The sequence below is a fragment of the Tripterygium wilfordii genome, chromosome 15, assembly GCF_013401445.1.
Source record: "Tripterygium wilfordii isolate XIE 37 chromosome 15, ASM1340144v1, whole genome shotgun sequence".
Taxonomy (NCBI): domain Eukaryota; kingdom Viridiplantae; phylum Streptophyta; class Magnoliopsida; order Celastrales; family Celastraceae; genus Tripterygium; species Tripterygium wilfordii.
Genome location: NC_052246.1, coordinates 10987663 through 11005783, shown reverse-complemented (window position 1 = coordinate 11005783; position 18121 = coordinate 10987663). Strand labels below are relative to the sequence as shown.

Here is an 18121-nt window from a genome sequence, read left to right as displayed (position 1 = left end):
ACAATTTTCAAATTAGAAAACCGCCATGCTCAACCATCTTCAACCCTCCCTTCATCAGGCACACCCAACCCTGGTGCCGTTATTCCAAAACTTGACCAAGTCATGAGGCTAATGATTTTTTTTAATTAATTGTCACATCTTAACAACTACCAATTCAATGAGAAAAATAATATAAAATTCACTAAGAGTAAAAAAATTCATTAGGCCAAACTAATGAATTTTTTAAATGTATTCCTCAAATCAAATGAAAAATGATTGTACCAAGTCCTTATTGCCCAAGTAAAGACCATAAAAAACTCGTTAGTCCTCATCTCTGTGGACCCTCTATTTATTAAGGACAATGTTATAAACCTTCAAAATATGATTCTCAAAATTAAAAACACACATATAGGGCTCACTTTACATCCAAAATTCTACATTAAATGAGAGGTCTTTTAGGGGTCTCAAGTATTATTCATTTGTTAATTAAAAATGATAATACTCTACATTAAATGAGGGGTTTTTTGGGGGTCTCAAGTATTATCCATTTATTAATTAAAAATGATAATGAGTGTACTCGAACACTAGATAAAGATGAAAAATATGTATTCAAATTTGAAAAAAAATATGTATTTTTAGTTTTAAAGAAATTTGTGAGAGAGTGTTCTATCGCCTATGGCATAGTGTACTATGCTGTAGTTAATCCTGAATAAGTGTCTTTAAGGTATTCGTTATCAATACCCTTTATTAATTACAAATACATACATATTTTTTGATGAATAATACTGGAGAGCTTCAAAATATGATCCATTTGACCCTTAATTAATGTAGAGTGTTGGATGTTAAGTGGACCGTACATGTGTATTTGTAATCAATGGTTATTTTAATGCCACATATATTTTGGGGGGAAAGATAACTTTTAGTCACTGAAATATCTGACTAGGTTCAACTCAGTCATCCATTTTTCAAATGTTTCAATTTGGGTATCCAAATTTCTAAATTGTTTCAAACAAGTCACACGAGCAGTCTTTAGCTATTTTAGTAAGTCAAACTTGTGATATGGAAAACAAAAGTTAAATTCAACTGATTTTTGTTGATGTTGGCTGACAAATTGATGACTTGGATATTAAGAAAAGAAAATAAACATAAAAAAATAAAATTCAAAAAACCCAAATTACTCTCTAGTCGTCGGACGCAGCCCCACGGCCAAACTTCTGTTCGTATTTCCACCACCTATTCATGCTGCATTAGAGAGACTCAAGGATTTCGAGCATCAAGTGAGGTCAATTGCTAAGTTGCAACACCAAAACTTGGTTAAGGTTCATGGGTTTTATCGGAGAGAAGATGAGAAGTTGAGAGATCAAAGGTGTTTTATTGATACATTTTATGTTTGTTTTAATTTTTAATGCCAGGTAAGTTCTTTTTTTATTTTTTATGTCATGTATGTAATTTAGCTGCCCGAAATAGCTAACAACTGCTCGTATGACTTGTTTGAAACATTTTAGAAATTTAAATACCCAAATTAAAACATTTGAAAAATAAGTGATTGAGTTGAACTTGATCAGGTATTTCAGTGACCAAAAATTGTTTTTCTCCTATATTTTTTATAAAATCTGGGTCTCATTTTGGACGGATGTAGCATTATTTTTTTTGTTTTCATATTTCAAATGACGTTTTTGCCCCTCACCAAACCCTTCATAGACCAAACCCCAAAGGGCAATATCATCCTTACGGCCCAACCGTTCACACCCGTTCACACATACACACAACCAACGCGTTCCATCATTCCATGTGGGACTCTGGAGCAACTGCAGTGAAACTTCCAATCTTCCAAACTTCGAATTTTCCGCGCTGTCTCTGTCAAGACTCCATTTGGGCCCCACGACCTCCCCGGGCGGGCTGTAGCCGCTGGATCCAAACTGTGTATATATATATATACACGTCTCTCGTAATTCTCTGAAACAAACACAAACACATGGAGTCCGCCACGCTTTTGCATAAGCTCCCATTAACATAAAAACTCGTACTAGTCAAAACCCGCGTACTACTTTTTTCTTCTTCTCGCTCTTCATCTTGCCTCCTCTTTTTCTCTCGCAAAGAAAATCTGTAAACCCTCCCTTTGTCTCGCTTTTGGACCCCAAAAGGTACTGATTATGGAGGCGAAATGGCGAAGTGGGCGTTTACCGTTGATGCCGATGATGCTGTTGTTCTTCATAATTTTGTGCGGGAAATTTCAAGGCTGTTTCTCCGAAGTCTGGAACAAGAGAAAGTCAGCGCCACCGGCTGCTACTAAACGCTTCGGCTCTTCTGTTGTTTTACCGATCACCGGAAATGTTTATCCTCTCGGGTGTGTGATTCTTGAATTCTTGCCAATCGATTTGATTGGTTATGTTTGTTTGATTTCTTGCATATTTATTAGAGTGATTTTTCTTGGGAATGCTATGGTTTGTTTTGTATATGCTTGTTATTTTGGGGCTTCTCTTGCCCATTTCGATTGTAATTGTTTATGTTTTTTGTTTCTTTTGATTCGACTGTTAAAAATTAGTAGTTTTTCGTTGGTGTAATGTTATAATATTGTTCTTCTTCTACCATATCCTCCCTTTGGTTCTCTGGATTTTGGCTTTATGTATTGTTCTTGGACTAGTTTGAGACCTGTATCCCAATCTGTGTTGCTTCTCTGAAAAATCTCACCTTGATTTTTCAGCTCTTTATTGCTTACAACCTTTTCGACCTATTTCCCGTGAGAAATTGATCTCCAAGATTCTTTGGTGGAAAGTGAACAAGTCATTTCCTAAGGTGGTGTGGTATATGTACCAAATCAAAACTGAATTCCTGCATTAAATCCTTGTGAGCCATTTCTGAGAGGCACTTGCATGATTGGTTTCACTCTGTCCTTTTGTTCCTTTCTTGACATCAGCTATTAGGTTTTTCTCACTTTTTGTGCCGAGTGTGTGACAGTAAAGTTGATAGTATTTGCAAATTCATTTGATTTGCAGGTACTACTATGTAACAGTTAATATTGGCAACCCACCCAAGCTTTACGAATTGGACATTGATACTGGCAGTGATCTCACTTGGGTCCAATGTGATGCACCTTGTGTACGTTGCACCAAGGTAAACATCTCATTAGATAACGATTATGACATTGCTGTTAATCTTATATTTTATGACATGAGATTCTTTCACTCGTGTCCAGCCCCGTGACAGTCTTTACAAGCCCAAAGGGAACCTTGTGCCATGTCAGCATTCCTTATGTGCTGCCATCCAGGCACCAGAAACTCGCCATTGCAAATCCCCAACAGACCAATGCGACTATGAGGTTGACTATGCTGATACTGGTTCATCGTCTGGCGTGCTGGTTGCAGACATTCTTCCTCTACGACTTTCCAATGGCTCTGTCATTGGACCTCGGTTGGCATTTGGGTGGGTATTTTTCATTTCCACCCTAATTTCTGGAATCTTATTATGACCCAGTGTAACATCCTTCAGCTTGCATTCTTAGTTAGTTTGTGCATAATATTGACGGCTTTCAGTTCTTAATCTTTTGGATTGAATTACTCTTGTGGCCATTCCAAGTAATTTGTCATGATTTATGATCCTCTTGGCTGTAGGTGTGGATATGATCAAAAGAATCCTGGTCCTGGCCCAGCAGCTCCCACGGCCGGTGTCCTTGGTCTAGGCAATGGCAAAGTTGGCCTCGTGTCACAGATGTATGCAATGGGTGTAACACAAAATGTGATGGGCCACTGTTTAAGCGGGCAAGGAGGTGGGTTTATATTCATAGGAGAGTATCTATTCCCTCCTTCAGGAATTGTCTGGACACCAATGACTACCTTAAAGTAATTACCCTGAAGTTCTCTTTCTTCTCCTATGCCTCTTTTCTTACTTGGATGTCATCTCTACCTAGATTAAAGTATGCCCGATTGTTGTTATTCAGGGAATTTTACTCATCAGGACCCACGGAACTCTTTTTTGGTGGAAAACCTTCTGGACTAAAGGGACTTCAAGTTATTTTTGATAGTGGAAGCTCTTACACCTACTTTAATTCTGAAGCATACAAAACCATGCTTAATCTGGTAAGGTGCATTTGGATGTAGTCATGAACTTAGCTAGGAATATCCAACAAAGACTTATTTAGATGATCTGTTTGCTTATCCATGTTTCAGATTAGGCAAGACATTAAAGGAAAGCCTTTAAAAGATGCACCTGAGGATAAAACTCTTCCAGTGTGCTGGAAAGGTGGAAAACCTTTTAAATCCATTCGTGATGTCAGCGGCTACTTCAAGCCCATGGCTCTGAGCTTTACAAATGCTAAGAATGTTCAGCTGCAGTTACCACCTGAAGCCTACCTGATTGTCACAGTAAGTGATATCTTGAAGCCATTAATTTAACCAAGTTAGCATATATATTGAAAGCGTACTGAGCATCTTTCACTCCAGGAGAAGGGAAATGTGTGCTTGGGGATTTTGAATGGCACTGAAATAGACCTGGGAAACTTGAACATACTAGGAGGTGCGTGATACTAACTGAACAAAATCTTAATAAAGGAAATTTCTTAGTTTTTTTTTGCCATTCTGATTTCTGCTATTCACTTTCGTGCTTTTTCCAGACATTTCTTTACAAGATAAGATGGTGATTTATGACAATGGAAAACAACAGATTGGATGGGTTTCAACAGACTGCAATAGGCTCCCCAAGTCCTGAAACCATCCTTTGATGCTTTTCTTTCCTTTAGAAGAAAGTAAAAGTTTGGGACTATCTCACTGGGATTTTTTTGCATAATGTTTATTAGCAGCTTGGATCGTGATTATGGTGAAGATTTTTCTCCGCCAATTGGTATCTTAGAAGGGCATTGTCCGGCGCAATGTGCCTCTAAGAAGGCCAACATGCAGACTTGCAGAGGGAGATCTGAGGCATAAGAATAAAAAGGTGAAAGTGGTTTCATGGGCGTTATACAGTAGATACAGACATTTGTTCATTCAGGTCTTGATAGGAGTTTTTTCTTCTGTTTTTGGGCGAGCTTGTTCTGGGGAGGGAGGACTTGAAACACTTGACCTTATGGTCATGGTGATAAGAGTTGAACCACCACACTCTGATGATCCCAGGTCTATAGATCATTTTCTGCTGTATGTGGCGTGTGATGTAGAAGATGTAAAATGGGCTCTTGCTCTCATATACAAATAGTGGAATACAAATGCTTGTTACAGAAGATACATCCCCAAATACAGCTTCCAGCTAAATTCCTAGGCTGAGGCTGCCATCAGTGGTGTTCTTCGAATGCAAGACTTTAATGGATGTTTTTAACGTACTTTCTACGGTTAAAATCACTGATCCAACAAAATCTGACAATCTGTAGCTCTAGTGAAAACTTGAAAATACAAGACTTTAATGGATGTTTTTAACGTACTTTCTACGGTTAAAATCACTGATCCAACAAAATCTGACAATCTGTAGCTCTAGTGAAAACTTGAAAATATAATCCCCTAGGTCTTTAGATTATGGTAAGTTGCTGTTTAGAGGTGTTTGAGAGTCGACAGTTGAGACATTCGTTCTAGTCATTGTGTGTTTGGGAGTTAGGAGAGCGGTTGTGTTGATTTTCAATACTAATGGGTTGTGTTGATTTTCAACGTTAATGGTAAGTTGTGAAAAAAAAAATTGAGCTTAATTAAAACTCTGAAATAAACTAAGCTTAAAACTTTGAAATAAACCATGAGTTGTCTGGTGGAACTTGTATTGTACTGTTGCTAGCGATTAGGTTGTGTAAAGTATATTTATTTGTATTATTATTAATTTATAAGTATAATTTAGTGTCAAGTATATTTATTTGTATTATTATTAATTTATAAGTATAATTTATTCGGTAAAAATTATACTTTAATTTAATATTTAAATTGTAATATAATATATATTATATAAATATATTAATGAATAAATATAATTTAATATATATAATTATAAATGGATAAATATAAATTATTATAAGAATTAATAATTCATTTGTGTTATTAATTTAATACAATATTTATTAAAAATTAAATACAATAATAATACATTTTGTAGTTTGTTAAGGATTTAATTTAATTTGTATAAATATTATTTAAATCTTTATAGTGGTGGATCCCACAGTTTTTAAATAAAAAATAAAAAAGTTTGACTTTAAGCATCTGGGATCCACATGGGTCCCATATTAAAAGAATATAAAAACTCCCCAACCAGTCGGTACAGTCCCGTTTTGCTGCTGGTACCACCCAACGTATACGGTCATTTGGTGAAGCGGGCCCGCTTCGTGACCCGCTTCACCAAACAGATCGTCAGTACAGTAAAATTGTACACTATTAGACTACAAGCAAATAGTTAAATTAATAAAATTTAATATATTAACTTAATACCTAAATCATTATATTTATATTACTCTATCTAAATCTAATATTTGTGCGTTTGGTGCACCGTATATTGTAGTTTGACAATATATTGTTCTGCACAATCAAACGACAATTTTTGGACTAAAAAACTGAGACACTTCGGACACAATATATTCCTCATTTTGAAATTGTTCCATTTTGAACAAATTTGAGACATTTGGACATCATTTTCCAATTTTCTCTTTGATTTTAAATGGATTGACGATAATGCCCTCATCTTCTCCACCTCTCTCATCTGTTTCTCCACATCTCTCTCACCTCTCTCATCCTCACTACTCCTCACCGCCGATCAATTTCTTGAGTCGTCCTCCTCCAACGAACTCGTCGTCATCCACTAGTCCTCCTCTATGCAAAACTCGTCGTCAGTACCTCGTCATCATCCACTAGTGCTCCTCTGTGCAACACTCGTCATCAGAACCTCGTCGTCATCCACTAGTCCTCTGTGTAAAACTCTTTACTTAATTTTTTTCATTATAAATAATTCATTTAAGTAATTCTGTAATTACTTTCAATAAAAATTCTTTAAATAATTATTAATATTTAAGAAATTGTTTCTTATTATTGATTTTACTATTTATTTGTATCAATAACAACTTTAATGCATAATATCCATGTACGTAATTTATACAACAATTTTAACATCATATATATTATCAGTAAAAACACAATCAAACACCTATCAGTATTTCAAGAACCATATATGCTATAATTTATTATAACCATTTATATGCTACAATATATGATATTGTCAAAATTGTGCACCAAACGGACTCATTATATATGTTATTATGGCTTAGTTTGGTAAGGCATTTTGAAAATAGCAGATATACTAGTGGAAATGGTGGTAGCAAAAATGTTGAAGAATTTTAGTAGCAGAAATGCTGCTCGAATGTTGTGTGGTGTTTGGTTGAACTTTTGCTGAGTAGCATATATTAAATGATAAATATTTTATAATATCAATAAATTTATTTACTTTTTAATTAATTTATAATAACACATGAAGTGAGGGTATAATTGGAATAAAAAAATTAATGGGGATAATATTGACTTTTGACGGTGAAATGCTACTAAAATGCTTCATACAAGTAGCATGTCAAAAGTAGCATAAAATGCTGAGTAAAAATGTCTCGGATTACGTGCCAAAAAAACTCGTTTGGTAAGGCAATAGCATTTATACTAGCAAGTAGTATAAATGCTACAAAAAATACTCCTCCAAACGGGGCCTATGTATTATGCCACAAAACACATAGTTAAAAATAGGGCTCACCATTTGGCCCTCGGGCCTAGGCCCGACCCGAGCCCTGCCCGGCCCGGCCGAAAAGTAGACCGGGCCTGGGCAGCCCGACCCCACCCCTTAGGCGGGCTTGGGCTCCATTTTTTGGGTCAAACCCTGCCCAAAGCCCGACACCTAGGGCCAATTTTGGCCCGGCCCGAACCCGACATTATTTATTTTTATATGTATATATTTTTACATATATATATATATACATAAACACACATACACAGACAGTGCACACTATCTGTCTATTTGTATATATATGTAATATATATATACATACACACACATATATATGTATATATAATAGATAATATATATGTGTATATATATATATTATTGCAATGTATGTGTGTATATATATATACACATAATACGTATCTATTTCACACTTTATAAAATATTGTTCAATTGTATAAAAATTAAAGTACAATTATGGTATTAATCAATTATAAGCAGGGATGACAATATATCCCCGCCCCGATCCGACCCAACCCGCCCCGCGCGGATTTAATCTCCAAAACCCTAAAGGCCCTAAACCCAAAACCCCAAAACCCTAAAAGCCCTAAACCCTAAATGCCCTAAACCCTAAAGATCTTAAATCCTAAACCCTAAACGCCCTAAACCCTAAAGATCTTAAATCCTAAACCCTAAACCTAAGCACTAACCATAAAGCCATAATATGACCATCTACTCATAAATGTCGATAAAATCTTAAGACCCTAAGATTTTATAAAATAGGTATAAAATTAAACTATTTAAAACTATATATGTGTATAATATAAAATTTAAAATCAATACTCATTAGGTAAAACTAAAATTATTTAATTGTGTTAAAAATATAACAGGTGGTATGTAAAGATAATAATTTAATTAGTTGACAAGTATAACATGAAAGTAGCGTTGGATTGTTGGTCAGTTCATTACTCTCCTATCTAAAAGTCCCAAGTTTGAATTCTATGATGAACAATTTAATTTTATAATTTCCAAAGAGGATGAATAGTGAAGGGCCGTGGGAGCCCGACCCGAGCTCGAAGCCGGAGCTCTATGTGCCCGGGCCGGGCCTGGGCCTCATATTCTCAGTTAAAAAGAAAATAATAATTCAATTACAATTATATTTCTCTAAATAAAAATTGAATACCTTAATAACAAATCAATTCAAAGCTCTACCGATTAATAATAATAAGAAAAAATTCGATAATATTTTTTATTATAAATATATTTTTTTTAAAATGAGAGGTGACTCAGTTAATAATCAACTTTTTTTTGTTGTATTTCTTCACAGGACATCGACCCAATCAAGCCTGTTGTATAGTGAGGGTACAACCCTGGGTTTGGATATGATTCGGAGTCACAAAATGGCCATCGGACCTAGGATTTCCCAAGTTATCAAATATATATATATATATATACACATAATTTTTATTTATAAATAATTAAGTTAACATATAAATCTTTTAAGGAATAATTGACTAAATTTTTTATTAGGTTTCGAATTAGTTATTATCAATTATGATTATGATGTAATGTAAAATATTATAAAACTTTTCCTAAAGACACATGCTTGGCGCCATTTTACAATGCTACCCAGAAACCCTCGTTCTCTTCTGTCTGGCGCAAGACACTGACAATTGAGACGGAACGGGAGGGAGAGACTGAAAGCGCGATTAAAATGAAGGAGGTCATAATGCTAATGGATATCGACGGGGAGGATGACCATTCTCTTAAGCCAAACGAGAAGGGCAAAAACGTCGTCGTACCAGGCACCCCACCAGTCCCCAAAGCCACTCCGTGGGTCGAGAAGTACCGCCCTCAGTCACTCGCCGATGTTGCTGCCCATCGTGACATAATCGACACTAGTAATCGTCTATTGCTCCTTACCTTTCTCCTTAGGGTTTATATATTTTTGAAATTTTTTTCCGATTTCTGGTCAAAAAATTCTGGTTGGTCACGAAAAATTGCAGTCATTGATAAAAGAACAGAACAGTAGTGGAAGATATGGTGTTACGGGTTTTAAATTTCTCCTTGGGATGTTTCGTTTTAAGGGTTTTGATGGACTGTAGAACCTGCTAGATTTAGTCTAATTCAAGTTTGGAAATTCAGTCTTCGGTTGGAAATTTTGAATTTTGAAATATTAGAATGTTCAAATTAAGACTATTAATTTTTAATATCAGTGCTAGGTTGCTCATATTATCTGTTTTTTATGGGTCAATCACAACAAAAAATAAAGGAATTTGAACTGAAGCCTCGTTGAGCATTATTTGGCTGTTTCTATTTTCTTAGATTGTTTTGGTGCATATCACATTTTCTGTCTCTCATATTGTTGTTTTTTTTCTCCTTTGACAAAAATAGTTGATAGACTGACCAGCGAAAACAGATTGCCTCATCTCTTATTATATGGACCTCCTGGAACGGGTAAAACATCAACTATTCTTGCCGTTGCACGCAAGCTTTATGGACCTCAGTACCATAATATGATACTGGAGATGAATGCATCAGACGACAGGGGAATTGATGTTGTGCGGCAACAAATTCAGGATTTTGCTAGCACTCAGAGTTTCTCATTTGGGTAATCTTTAATTATTGTGAGCATTTTGCTGCCGTGTGAATGTCATTTGTGCTCTATGTCTCTTGGTGTTGTTTGTTTTGAATGTTTGTTGTGCACATGATTGACATTGCTTTACTAGCTTGGAGCTCAGCAGTCCATACTCTGTACAATGCCTCATCATGGGCATAAGTTGTCTATGAGCTATGGCACATGGTCATGTGTTGTACTGTCTCATTCACTTACATGTCAACGTTAGTGTGGCCCTTGAATAAACATGAGTTTTATCCTTCTTCTTGGATGATAGACTGTGCTCCAGTTTACATGGTATTTATAGTACTTGTTTCATTACATTCAACAGGGCCATAGAAGGAAATTTGACTTAACCATTGAACATCTGTTAATTCAAGGCAAGAGCCAAAGATTGAATATTATAAGTGGTTAGCCACTTACCCTTGTAGCAAGTATTGAATTGTTATCTTAATGCTACACCAAATAGTGTTGAAAAAAATGTGGATATTTTAAAATTTATATTGAACCTATTAGGAATCCTCCTATGCGGACTTAAAATGCGGACGACTTTTTGAGGGAGTGGAAAAGTGAAATGACAAGTGGAGTCCACTACTTTGGGTCTCACATGTTCTAAATCAACGGTGAAAATATAGGTCCTTACTTTAGGTCCTTGTTTTAAGTCCGCAAGAGAGAATTCCTCTTGAACCTATAGTGTTTTATCTTTATAATAACTCTTGGACAAGCACACTTGAAAGAAGATTGAGTTTAAATATGATGGATACTTGGATGAAGAAAACATAGGAAAATATAATGTTTGAATAAAAGGTAAAACAACTTCCGTGCACAAGGTTCTTGTATTAGACGGGGTCGGGGATAGGTGGGAATGTACGCAGACCTTACCCACATAATATGTGGAGAGGCTGTTTTCAGAAATTGAACCTGTGACTTGTATGTTGTATTACTGCAACTCTACTACTGTGCTATATGTTAGAAAATGCAACGTTTGAATAACAAAAGAACATAGAAATTGTGAAGTAATTTCGTGGCTTTTGTAATGTTTTTCTCTTTAATCCGAGCATGGAATCCCATTGGAATGGGAATGTGATTACAGGTCCCGTTGTAAACTCAAAAGTCTTGGGCTCAATCTCACAAGGCACATCTTGGATTTGAAGTAATAGTATTGGTGCCTGCCTCGCAGTTGACTACTAGAATCTTGAGTTCACCACTTTACCCTAGAGTTGGGTCCAATGTGGCTCAACCTCTTAGAGGTTCCATGTTCTCAAAAAGTTATATTTTGTTCTGGACTTAATAAGAAAGCTCTTGAAGTTCTACAAATAATGAGAATACCTTGGGTGCTGGCTGGAATGGTAGAGGGAGAACTAAAGGCTTGGAAATAGCAAACGGGCTCAAGGTGGAAAGGAAGTGTAGCTTTTCTTCTTTCGGTTATTTTTTGGCTTACTGGGAATGAGTGGAATAGAAGGTCCTCTGAGAGACATCAATCCAACCTCCATTAGATAAATGCATTTGGATAAATAGTCTTTGTAATTGGTCTAACAGGGAACTTTATGCTTTTTTGGAATTGAAAAATAAAGTTGGAACTTTGGATGAAATTTACTGCTAGTGTAATTAGTTTCATTTCTAGTAGTTTCTTGTAATTGATTGAGCCACCCTTAATACATGTTTATTGAAGTGTTTTTTATCGATCAAGAAAAAAGTTGCTCTTTACACCACTATAATATCTCTCGAGGACATATATGTTTACTGTCAAATATATTCTAGGAGATGCTTGAGCTTTTTGGCAATGTGTGATTCAATGAAAGTCAGTGAGAATAATGTGGGGAAAACAAATCTTCACGTGAGACACAAAGTGTTAATATGTGAATTCAATTTATTTGCTTTGGATTGTTTGGCATCCAATGCAGTGATTCTTTTTTTTTCTCGACTTTACATATTCAAATATTCAATGTTACTTCCATTACAATTCGACAAGTTTCGTATGACTGGTAGTTGATTTGCTAGTAACAGAATAGCTTCTTTTTTTCTGTACAGCGTTAAGGCATCTGTAAAGTTGGTCTTATTAGACGAGTCAGACGCCATGACAAAGGACGCACAATTTGCATTGCGTAGAGGTACTATTTGACCTTTCTTTTAACCCCCTTAACCCTTCTCTTTCAGCTCAATTAACTCGTATCTTATCCGAATTGCTATAATGATGCAGTGATCGAGAAGTACACAAAGAATACTAGGTTTGCACTTATCTGTAATCATGTCAACAAGATCATTCCAGCTTTGCAGTCTAGATGCACACGATTTCGTTTTGCTCCTCTTGACCCGATTCATGTTACTGAGAGACTCAAACATGTCATTGCAGAGGAGAGGTGAGTGTTTTTTACACTGTATTTCTCTTTTTTCTCGCCTTTGGATATAGTTGTTTAGCTTTGTGGTGGAATGAATTTTTGTTAATTTTGGATGGTGTCTTTTTTGTCTTTTATATGATGTTTTAATATGGAATTTAAGTAGGATAATCATTTCCTGAACTTATAATTAAACCTGTAGTGAGCCTAGCATATTTGACAACCTCATTTGTTTGAACTGTAATTCGTTGCATATTTAGGTGTTTTTTTTTTTTTGTGTTCTTGAAAGCACATGTAATTTGGTAATTGAATGATGAAGCTTAGCTTGTGTTAAACACATAGCATATACCTAGCTTACCTGCTGCTCTTTACTGTTGGTTTGCTGAAGGAGAAGAATATTATGTGTGCACACTTCATGAAAAGTTTGAAAGTTGCTTGCACATGTTTGAAAAGGAAAAATAAATTGAGGGCTTACTTTGGAAGAGGCAAATTAAGCTTTGGAGACTCAATGGATTGAAGAGGACTTTGGCTAGAGTATTCGTTGCATTACTCATGCGATAACAACATCACAATATTTTGAATTAATATGGATGAACTTTGCCTGCTCAGTATGGTGGATGTTTTATGGTATTTGTTTGTCTCTAGAGCTACAAAAAATTGATGAAAATTGGACTATAGTTATTGGCCCGTAAGGCCGTAACCATAGCTTTGTAACTTGGGTAATGAGTCACAAACTATTGGTACTTATTTTTTCTTCATTGCACTAGGCTTGATGTATCTGAGAGTGGCTTGGCAGCAGTTGTGCGGCTTAGCAATGGAGACATGAGGAAGGCACTGAACATTTTGCAGGTTTGAAGTTTGTTTACTCGTAATGGTTTTATGAAAGTGGTACTTTGTGGGAATATATACTGGTTACAGAGTATCTAATACTGCAGTTATTAGTTCTAAGTTCTTAGTGGTCATTAGCACTGTTCTACATTTTTTTTACTGAATTATGCCCAATCACAATTGGATTAAATCCTCAACATTTTTACTCCATCCAATTCTTTGCAATTCTGCATCTAAAGGTTTGGATGTTAGCCATGACATCAGATTTGAAATTTGAATCATGGATGGGAAAGAGCTTTTTCAAGCATTAAGCATTTACAATGAGATTGTGAGGAATTGGGGAGAAAAGATTTTAGGGGATCAAAATCCATCACAATCTCCTCTATTGCTGGAACATCTTTTGTTCCATGATAGTTGTGCTGTTTACTTACTTATTTATCCATTATTTATGGTTTTGAGTTGGGGATGGAATGGTGGTTGTAGAAATTGAAAGTTTACCACTTTCTGCTTTTCTGTTTGAGCTCAAGTGCTGTGGTGAAGTGGTGGTTCGGTTGAACCAAAACTAAAAAATACTGAAGGATAAAAGAAACGGATGATTATTTTGTTGTAAAACCCATGAGGGGCCAATTCAAATGGCTGGGTTTACCTGTGCAAAGTTTTTGGTTTCACTTGTTTAAAAACTTTTGTTGAATTCTGTTGATTCAGGATATGATGGGTAGAAATCTTGAAATCTTGCAAATTCCAATTCTTCTGTCTTCACTTTGTAATGCAGATGGTTGTTGACTAAGATAAGCATAAATAAAACATATTATTTACATCTTATTGAGCTGGCTCAGCCTCTCGCTTTTCCTTGGAATATTTTTGTAAAAGATATACTCCTACTTTTACTGGTGAAACATGTGGCCCATTGGTAGAGTTGTAGGGGTGTAACTTAGAGGTCTTAGGTTCAATTCCTGAAAACAGCCTCTCCACATATTATGTGGGAGTAAAGCCGGCGTACATCTTGCATGTCTCCAGCCCCGTTCACTGCGTGAGCTTTGTGTATGGGTGTTGTTTACCTTTTTATATCCTCATACTTTTGTTAAATTTATCTGATCTAGGAATAACCTTTTAGATGGAAATACATTGTCATTTCTGACTCTAGTCTTTGATGTCCTTGTGTTAATCCAATTATTGCCTCGAGTGAATCTGAGTCATTGCTTTACTTTGCTGAATACTGCAGTCAACACACATGGCTTCTCAGCAGATTACAGAAGAAGCAGTATACCTATGTACTGGAAACCCATTGCCCAAAGACATAGAGCAAATATCTTACTGGCTTCTGAATGAATCATTTTCAGAGATTTTCAAGCGTATATATTTACCTGTTCATTTTTATTTGATTGTTGCAGTTCATTATACTGATTTCCTTACTAATAATTATTCTTTTTTTTTATGAACTCAGGAACATCAGAGATCAAGGCAAGGAAAGGATTGGCCTTGGTAGATATAGTAAGAGAAGTGACAATGTAAGTGCTACACACAGTTAAAGATGTCTTTTTTATAAAAGTTTTGTTGTTTAATATTAACTCTGTTGCCTTTATGTAACAGGTTTGTTTTTAAAATTAAGATGCCATCAAATGTTCGAGTTCAGTTGATCAATGATTTGGCTGACATAGAGTATGTTGTCTATCTGTTGCTCTGCTTTATCCTTGTTATGATTATATGAATATCTTGGCCATTGTCTTCAAAATCTTATGTGATAAAGGAATTTAAGTACCATGTGCATGATAATGTAACTGTAGATGGACACATGTACAAGGGAGAAGAAAATTCAGTAGCTTTTGATTAACAATAGGATCATTTTCTTAATTTTTTGAGGGAGGGGGGAATCAAACCTTTCACCTTGTACAATGTAAGGAGCTGGTCTCCACGAGTCGGTATCATATTGTATGACACTGAACAGAATCCTCATATGTTTGCATTTAAAATTGCTCACTATTCTACTATATTGAAGAAGTGATTAGAGTAGAAGCAAGTAATGATTTGTAATTGTATACACTAAGGTGTCCGTAACTGCAAATACTATTACAGAGAGGTTCTTACATTTAGCTCACATATATATAATGCAATTACCGACTGTGTACAAACATTCACTAGATGAAGTACTCATGAAAATAATACATTGGTGGTTTTAGCTATATAAGTCTACAATATAACATCCATAAAGTTTGATAGTCATCAAAAAGTTCAAATACTCATAATATTCCAGCATATTGATAGGTGCAAAACTGTTATCTACACTCTGTCTACTCCTATTTGTTTTTAAGTCATTGTTGTGGCGGCTACTCTATCTATCTAGATATTTGAATTGTTAGTTCCTATTGCTTGCATAATTAAGTATAGCGTTTGTATTACAGTTAAAGATGTAAGACTTGTATTCCTATTTTGTGAATTCTTAATTTTCTTCATGCCAATTGGCTTTTTCAATGCTTTTGCATGTGCTTAGATATTAGTTGAGTCGAGGCTCAATCTGCAGACTATGGTGTTCTTTGACTCAGTTACTTGTGAAAAACTTCTAGCGCCCTTCTTAACTTGCTCTTTGGCTCGCTTAACTAAACCTGCTCTAATTAAAAAAACAAAGAAGAAGAAGAAGAAGAAGAAGAGATCTGTCATCACTACAACTGCTATTTGTTGTTGGTCTGAACCTCATCTGTCACATAATTGATATCTGATTTAGATCTTTCAATCTTTAAATTAGTAATAAAATCTTTCTAGCTACTTTGATATCAACTATTCAGAATTTCCAGTGGCGAATAAATGGCAGTAATTATCCTTTAAATTCTCCACCTATAATGTTGTATGTGCTCGTCATTTTGGTACCTTACAGTTGGCCGGTTGCTGCCTTGTTTTGGTCAATTGTACCATCTTTATTGTCCATGCCAATAATCGTGCACAAGGTTTATTCTGTCATTGTTATTGCCCATGCCAATGATCCTGAGCAACTTTTCATCCCATCCAGAATGTAGCAACTTTAACCTCTTGGTTGTATACACTCATTTTTCTCTTCCTTCTATAGTTATACTCATCCGCCTTAGTATCTATAATTTAAATAGTTTAAATTCTCACCATGAGGATGATTCTCCAACATTTTGTTCTAATAAACATGAAATGCTCTCTTGGTTTCTTGGGTAAAATTTTATCGCTCTTATAGGTTTGATGTGATTAGAGCATAGGTAGGGTGCAAGTTGGCCTTGTCTTATGGAAAGTGATTCCAGTTTCATAAGAAGAATTAGGGGGCTCTATGTAGTCCTTTTTCCTAGGCTAAAGGCGCAATGGAGCTGAATCAACTCAAGAAAGTGGCCTATCTGCATCTATGGGTGCAGCGTTTAACGCTGAGGTTCTTTGAAGTTTGAACCATTCATTAAGACATGGAATTTCAAACAATTGCTATTACTAGAAGATGTAGTTATGGGCTTATGGCCAACTGACCTGTTATCAGTTTGGACCTATTATAAATTATTATCTATCCTCATAAAATTGGTGCAGTTAATTTTGAAACCATTGGGAGTGCCCTGCCCTGGGATCACTGATACGTAATCTCCAACATCATCTACTTGATAAAATGATCATTTTGTTTTGCTTGAAAATTTCAGTAGTTTTTTCTTTTTTTTTCTTCTGTTGTTCCTTATTTGAAAATTGTATTACAAGTATTGCTTACGATATTGGCAAAGAAGCTTCAATTTGGATTCTTATTTGTCCATCGAAAGAACTCGTATAGGATGGTAAAGCAAATACTCAGATTTCATTTGCAGTGTGCCACTCACTCTACTCTACTCCATGTGGACTTTTCTGTACTTTGTATTGAATGGAAACATGCCTCCAGGTTAGCATGGTATTTTGTGTAGTTACCCTTATCTGCTAACCAGCATGACTTTTATGTTGTGCAGGTATAGGTTGAGTTTTGGGTGCAATGACAAGTTGCAGCTTGGATCACTTATTGCCACTTTTACTCGAGCCCGGTCTGCCCTGGTTGCGGCTGCAAAGTAGTAACATTTGCTATGATGTTTGTATCGGTATCTCACTTAGTTATTCAATACAACTTCATTATGGTCTCTTCTATTTTCCATATGGGGGTTAGATATTTGGTTTATGTATTCCTCATGTCATGTTTAAGGAAGAAAAGAGAGAGAAGTGCTTTTCCAAATTGTGAGATGAATTAGGGTTTTTGAATGGAGAGTTTCATTTCTGGATAGAAGTGCCCATCTACACTTCAAACGTGACAAGGTATAATTTTTATTTTTTTGGGTCGTAATTTATAAGACTAAAAATGTTACATTTAAATCATATGGACTAATTGTCTTATCCAAAATAACAGGATCATTTTCAAGGCTAATCACATGGACTGTTTTAGTATTTAACCCTGTATAAAATTTCATATACTAAGTACCATATAACCCAAAAATAAGACAAAGTATTATTAGCAACAGTTGGCGTTTGGTTCTGGGTTTGTTTTATTAGCCGGACTGCATTGTTGGATTGAATCCGTTGACACCAGTGGGCCTTCTATAAGAAATAATTGATTGTAGTATAAGCAGTATTATTTGTGAAACTAGGCGGTGAGCCTGTGAATGTTCGGGATTATTATACCAAATAATTTATTTTTTAATTATTTTAAGTTGAAAGGAGTATCAAAGGACCACAAAATTATTTTAACACATGATCT

The 18121-nt window shown here is 35.5% G+C and overlaps 2 protein-coding genes across 3 annotated transcripts; both read left to right on the top strand.

Moving 5' to 3' along the window:
• The first annotated feature begins 1942 nt into the window (after positions 1-1942).
• On the top strand, positions 1943-5283 carry LOC120017220 (aspartic proteinase Asp1-like). 2 transcript variants are annotated; one of them, XM_038870372.1, is made up of 9 exons: positions 1943-2326; positions 2976-3093; positions 3176-3402; positions 3591-3818; positions 3917-4055; positions 4146-4340; positions 4419-4491; positions 4589-4676; positions 4775-5283. In XM_038870372.1, the coding sequence occupies exons 1-9, from the start codon at positions 2133-2135 to the stop codon at positions 4896-4898; spliced, it is 1386 nt and encodes a 461-aa protein (XP_038726300.1). In that variant the 5' UTR covers positions 1943-2132; the 3' UTR covers positions 4899-5283. The 2 variants fall into 2 exon arrangements, with proteins under 2 accessions (XP_038726300.1, XP_038726301.1); XM_038870373.1 differs by having other exon boundaries at positions 4589-4916.
• A 3958-nt stretch (positions 5284-9241) lies between these two features.
• LOC120016212 (replication factor C subunit 5-like) lies at positions 9242-17653 on the top strand. Its single transcript, XM_038868871.1, has 9 exons — positions 9242-9536; positions 10030-10246; positions 12284-12363; positions 12453-12612; positions 13356-13437; positions 14639-14768; positions 14861-14924; positions 15007-15075; positions 17346-17653. Exons 1-9 carry the CDS (start codon positions 9350-9352, stop codon positions 17443-17445), a joined length of 1089 nt encoding a protein of 362 aa, XP_038724799.1. The 5' UTR covers positions 9242-9349; the 3' UTR covers positions 17446-17653.
• Positions 17654-18121: the final 468 nt, after the last annotated feature.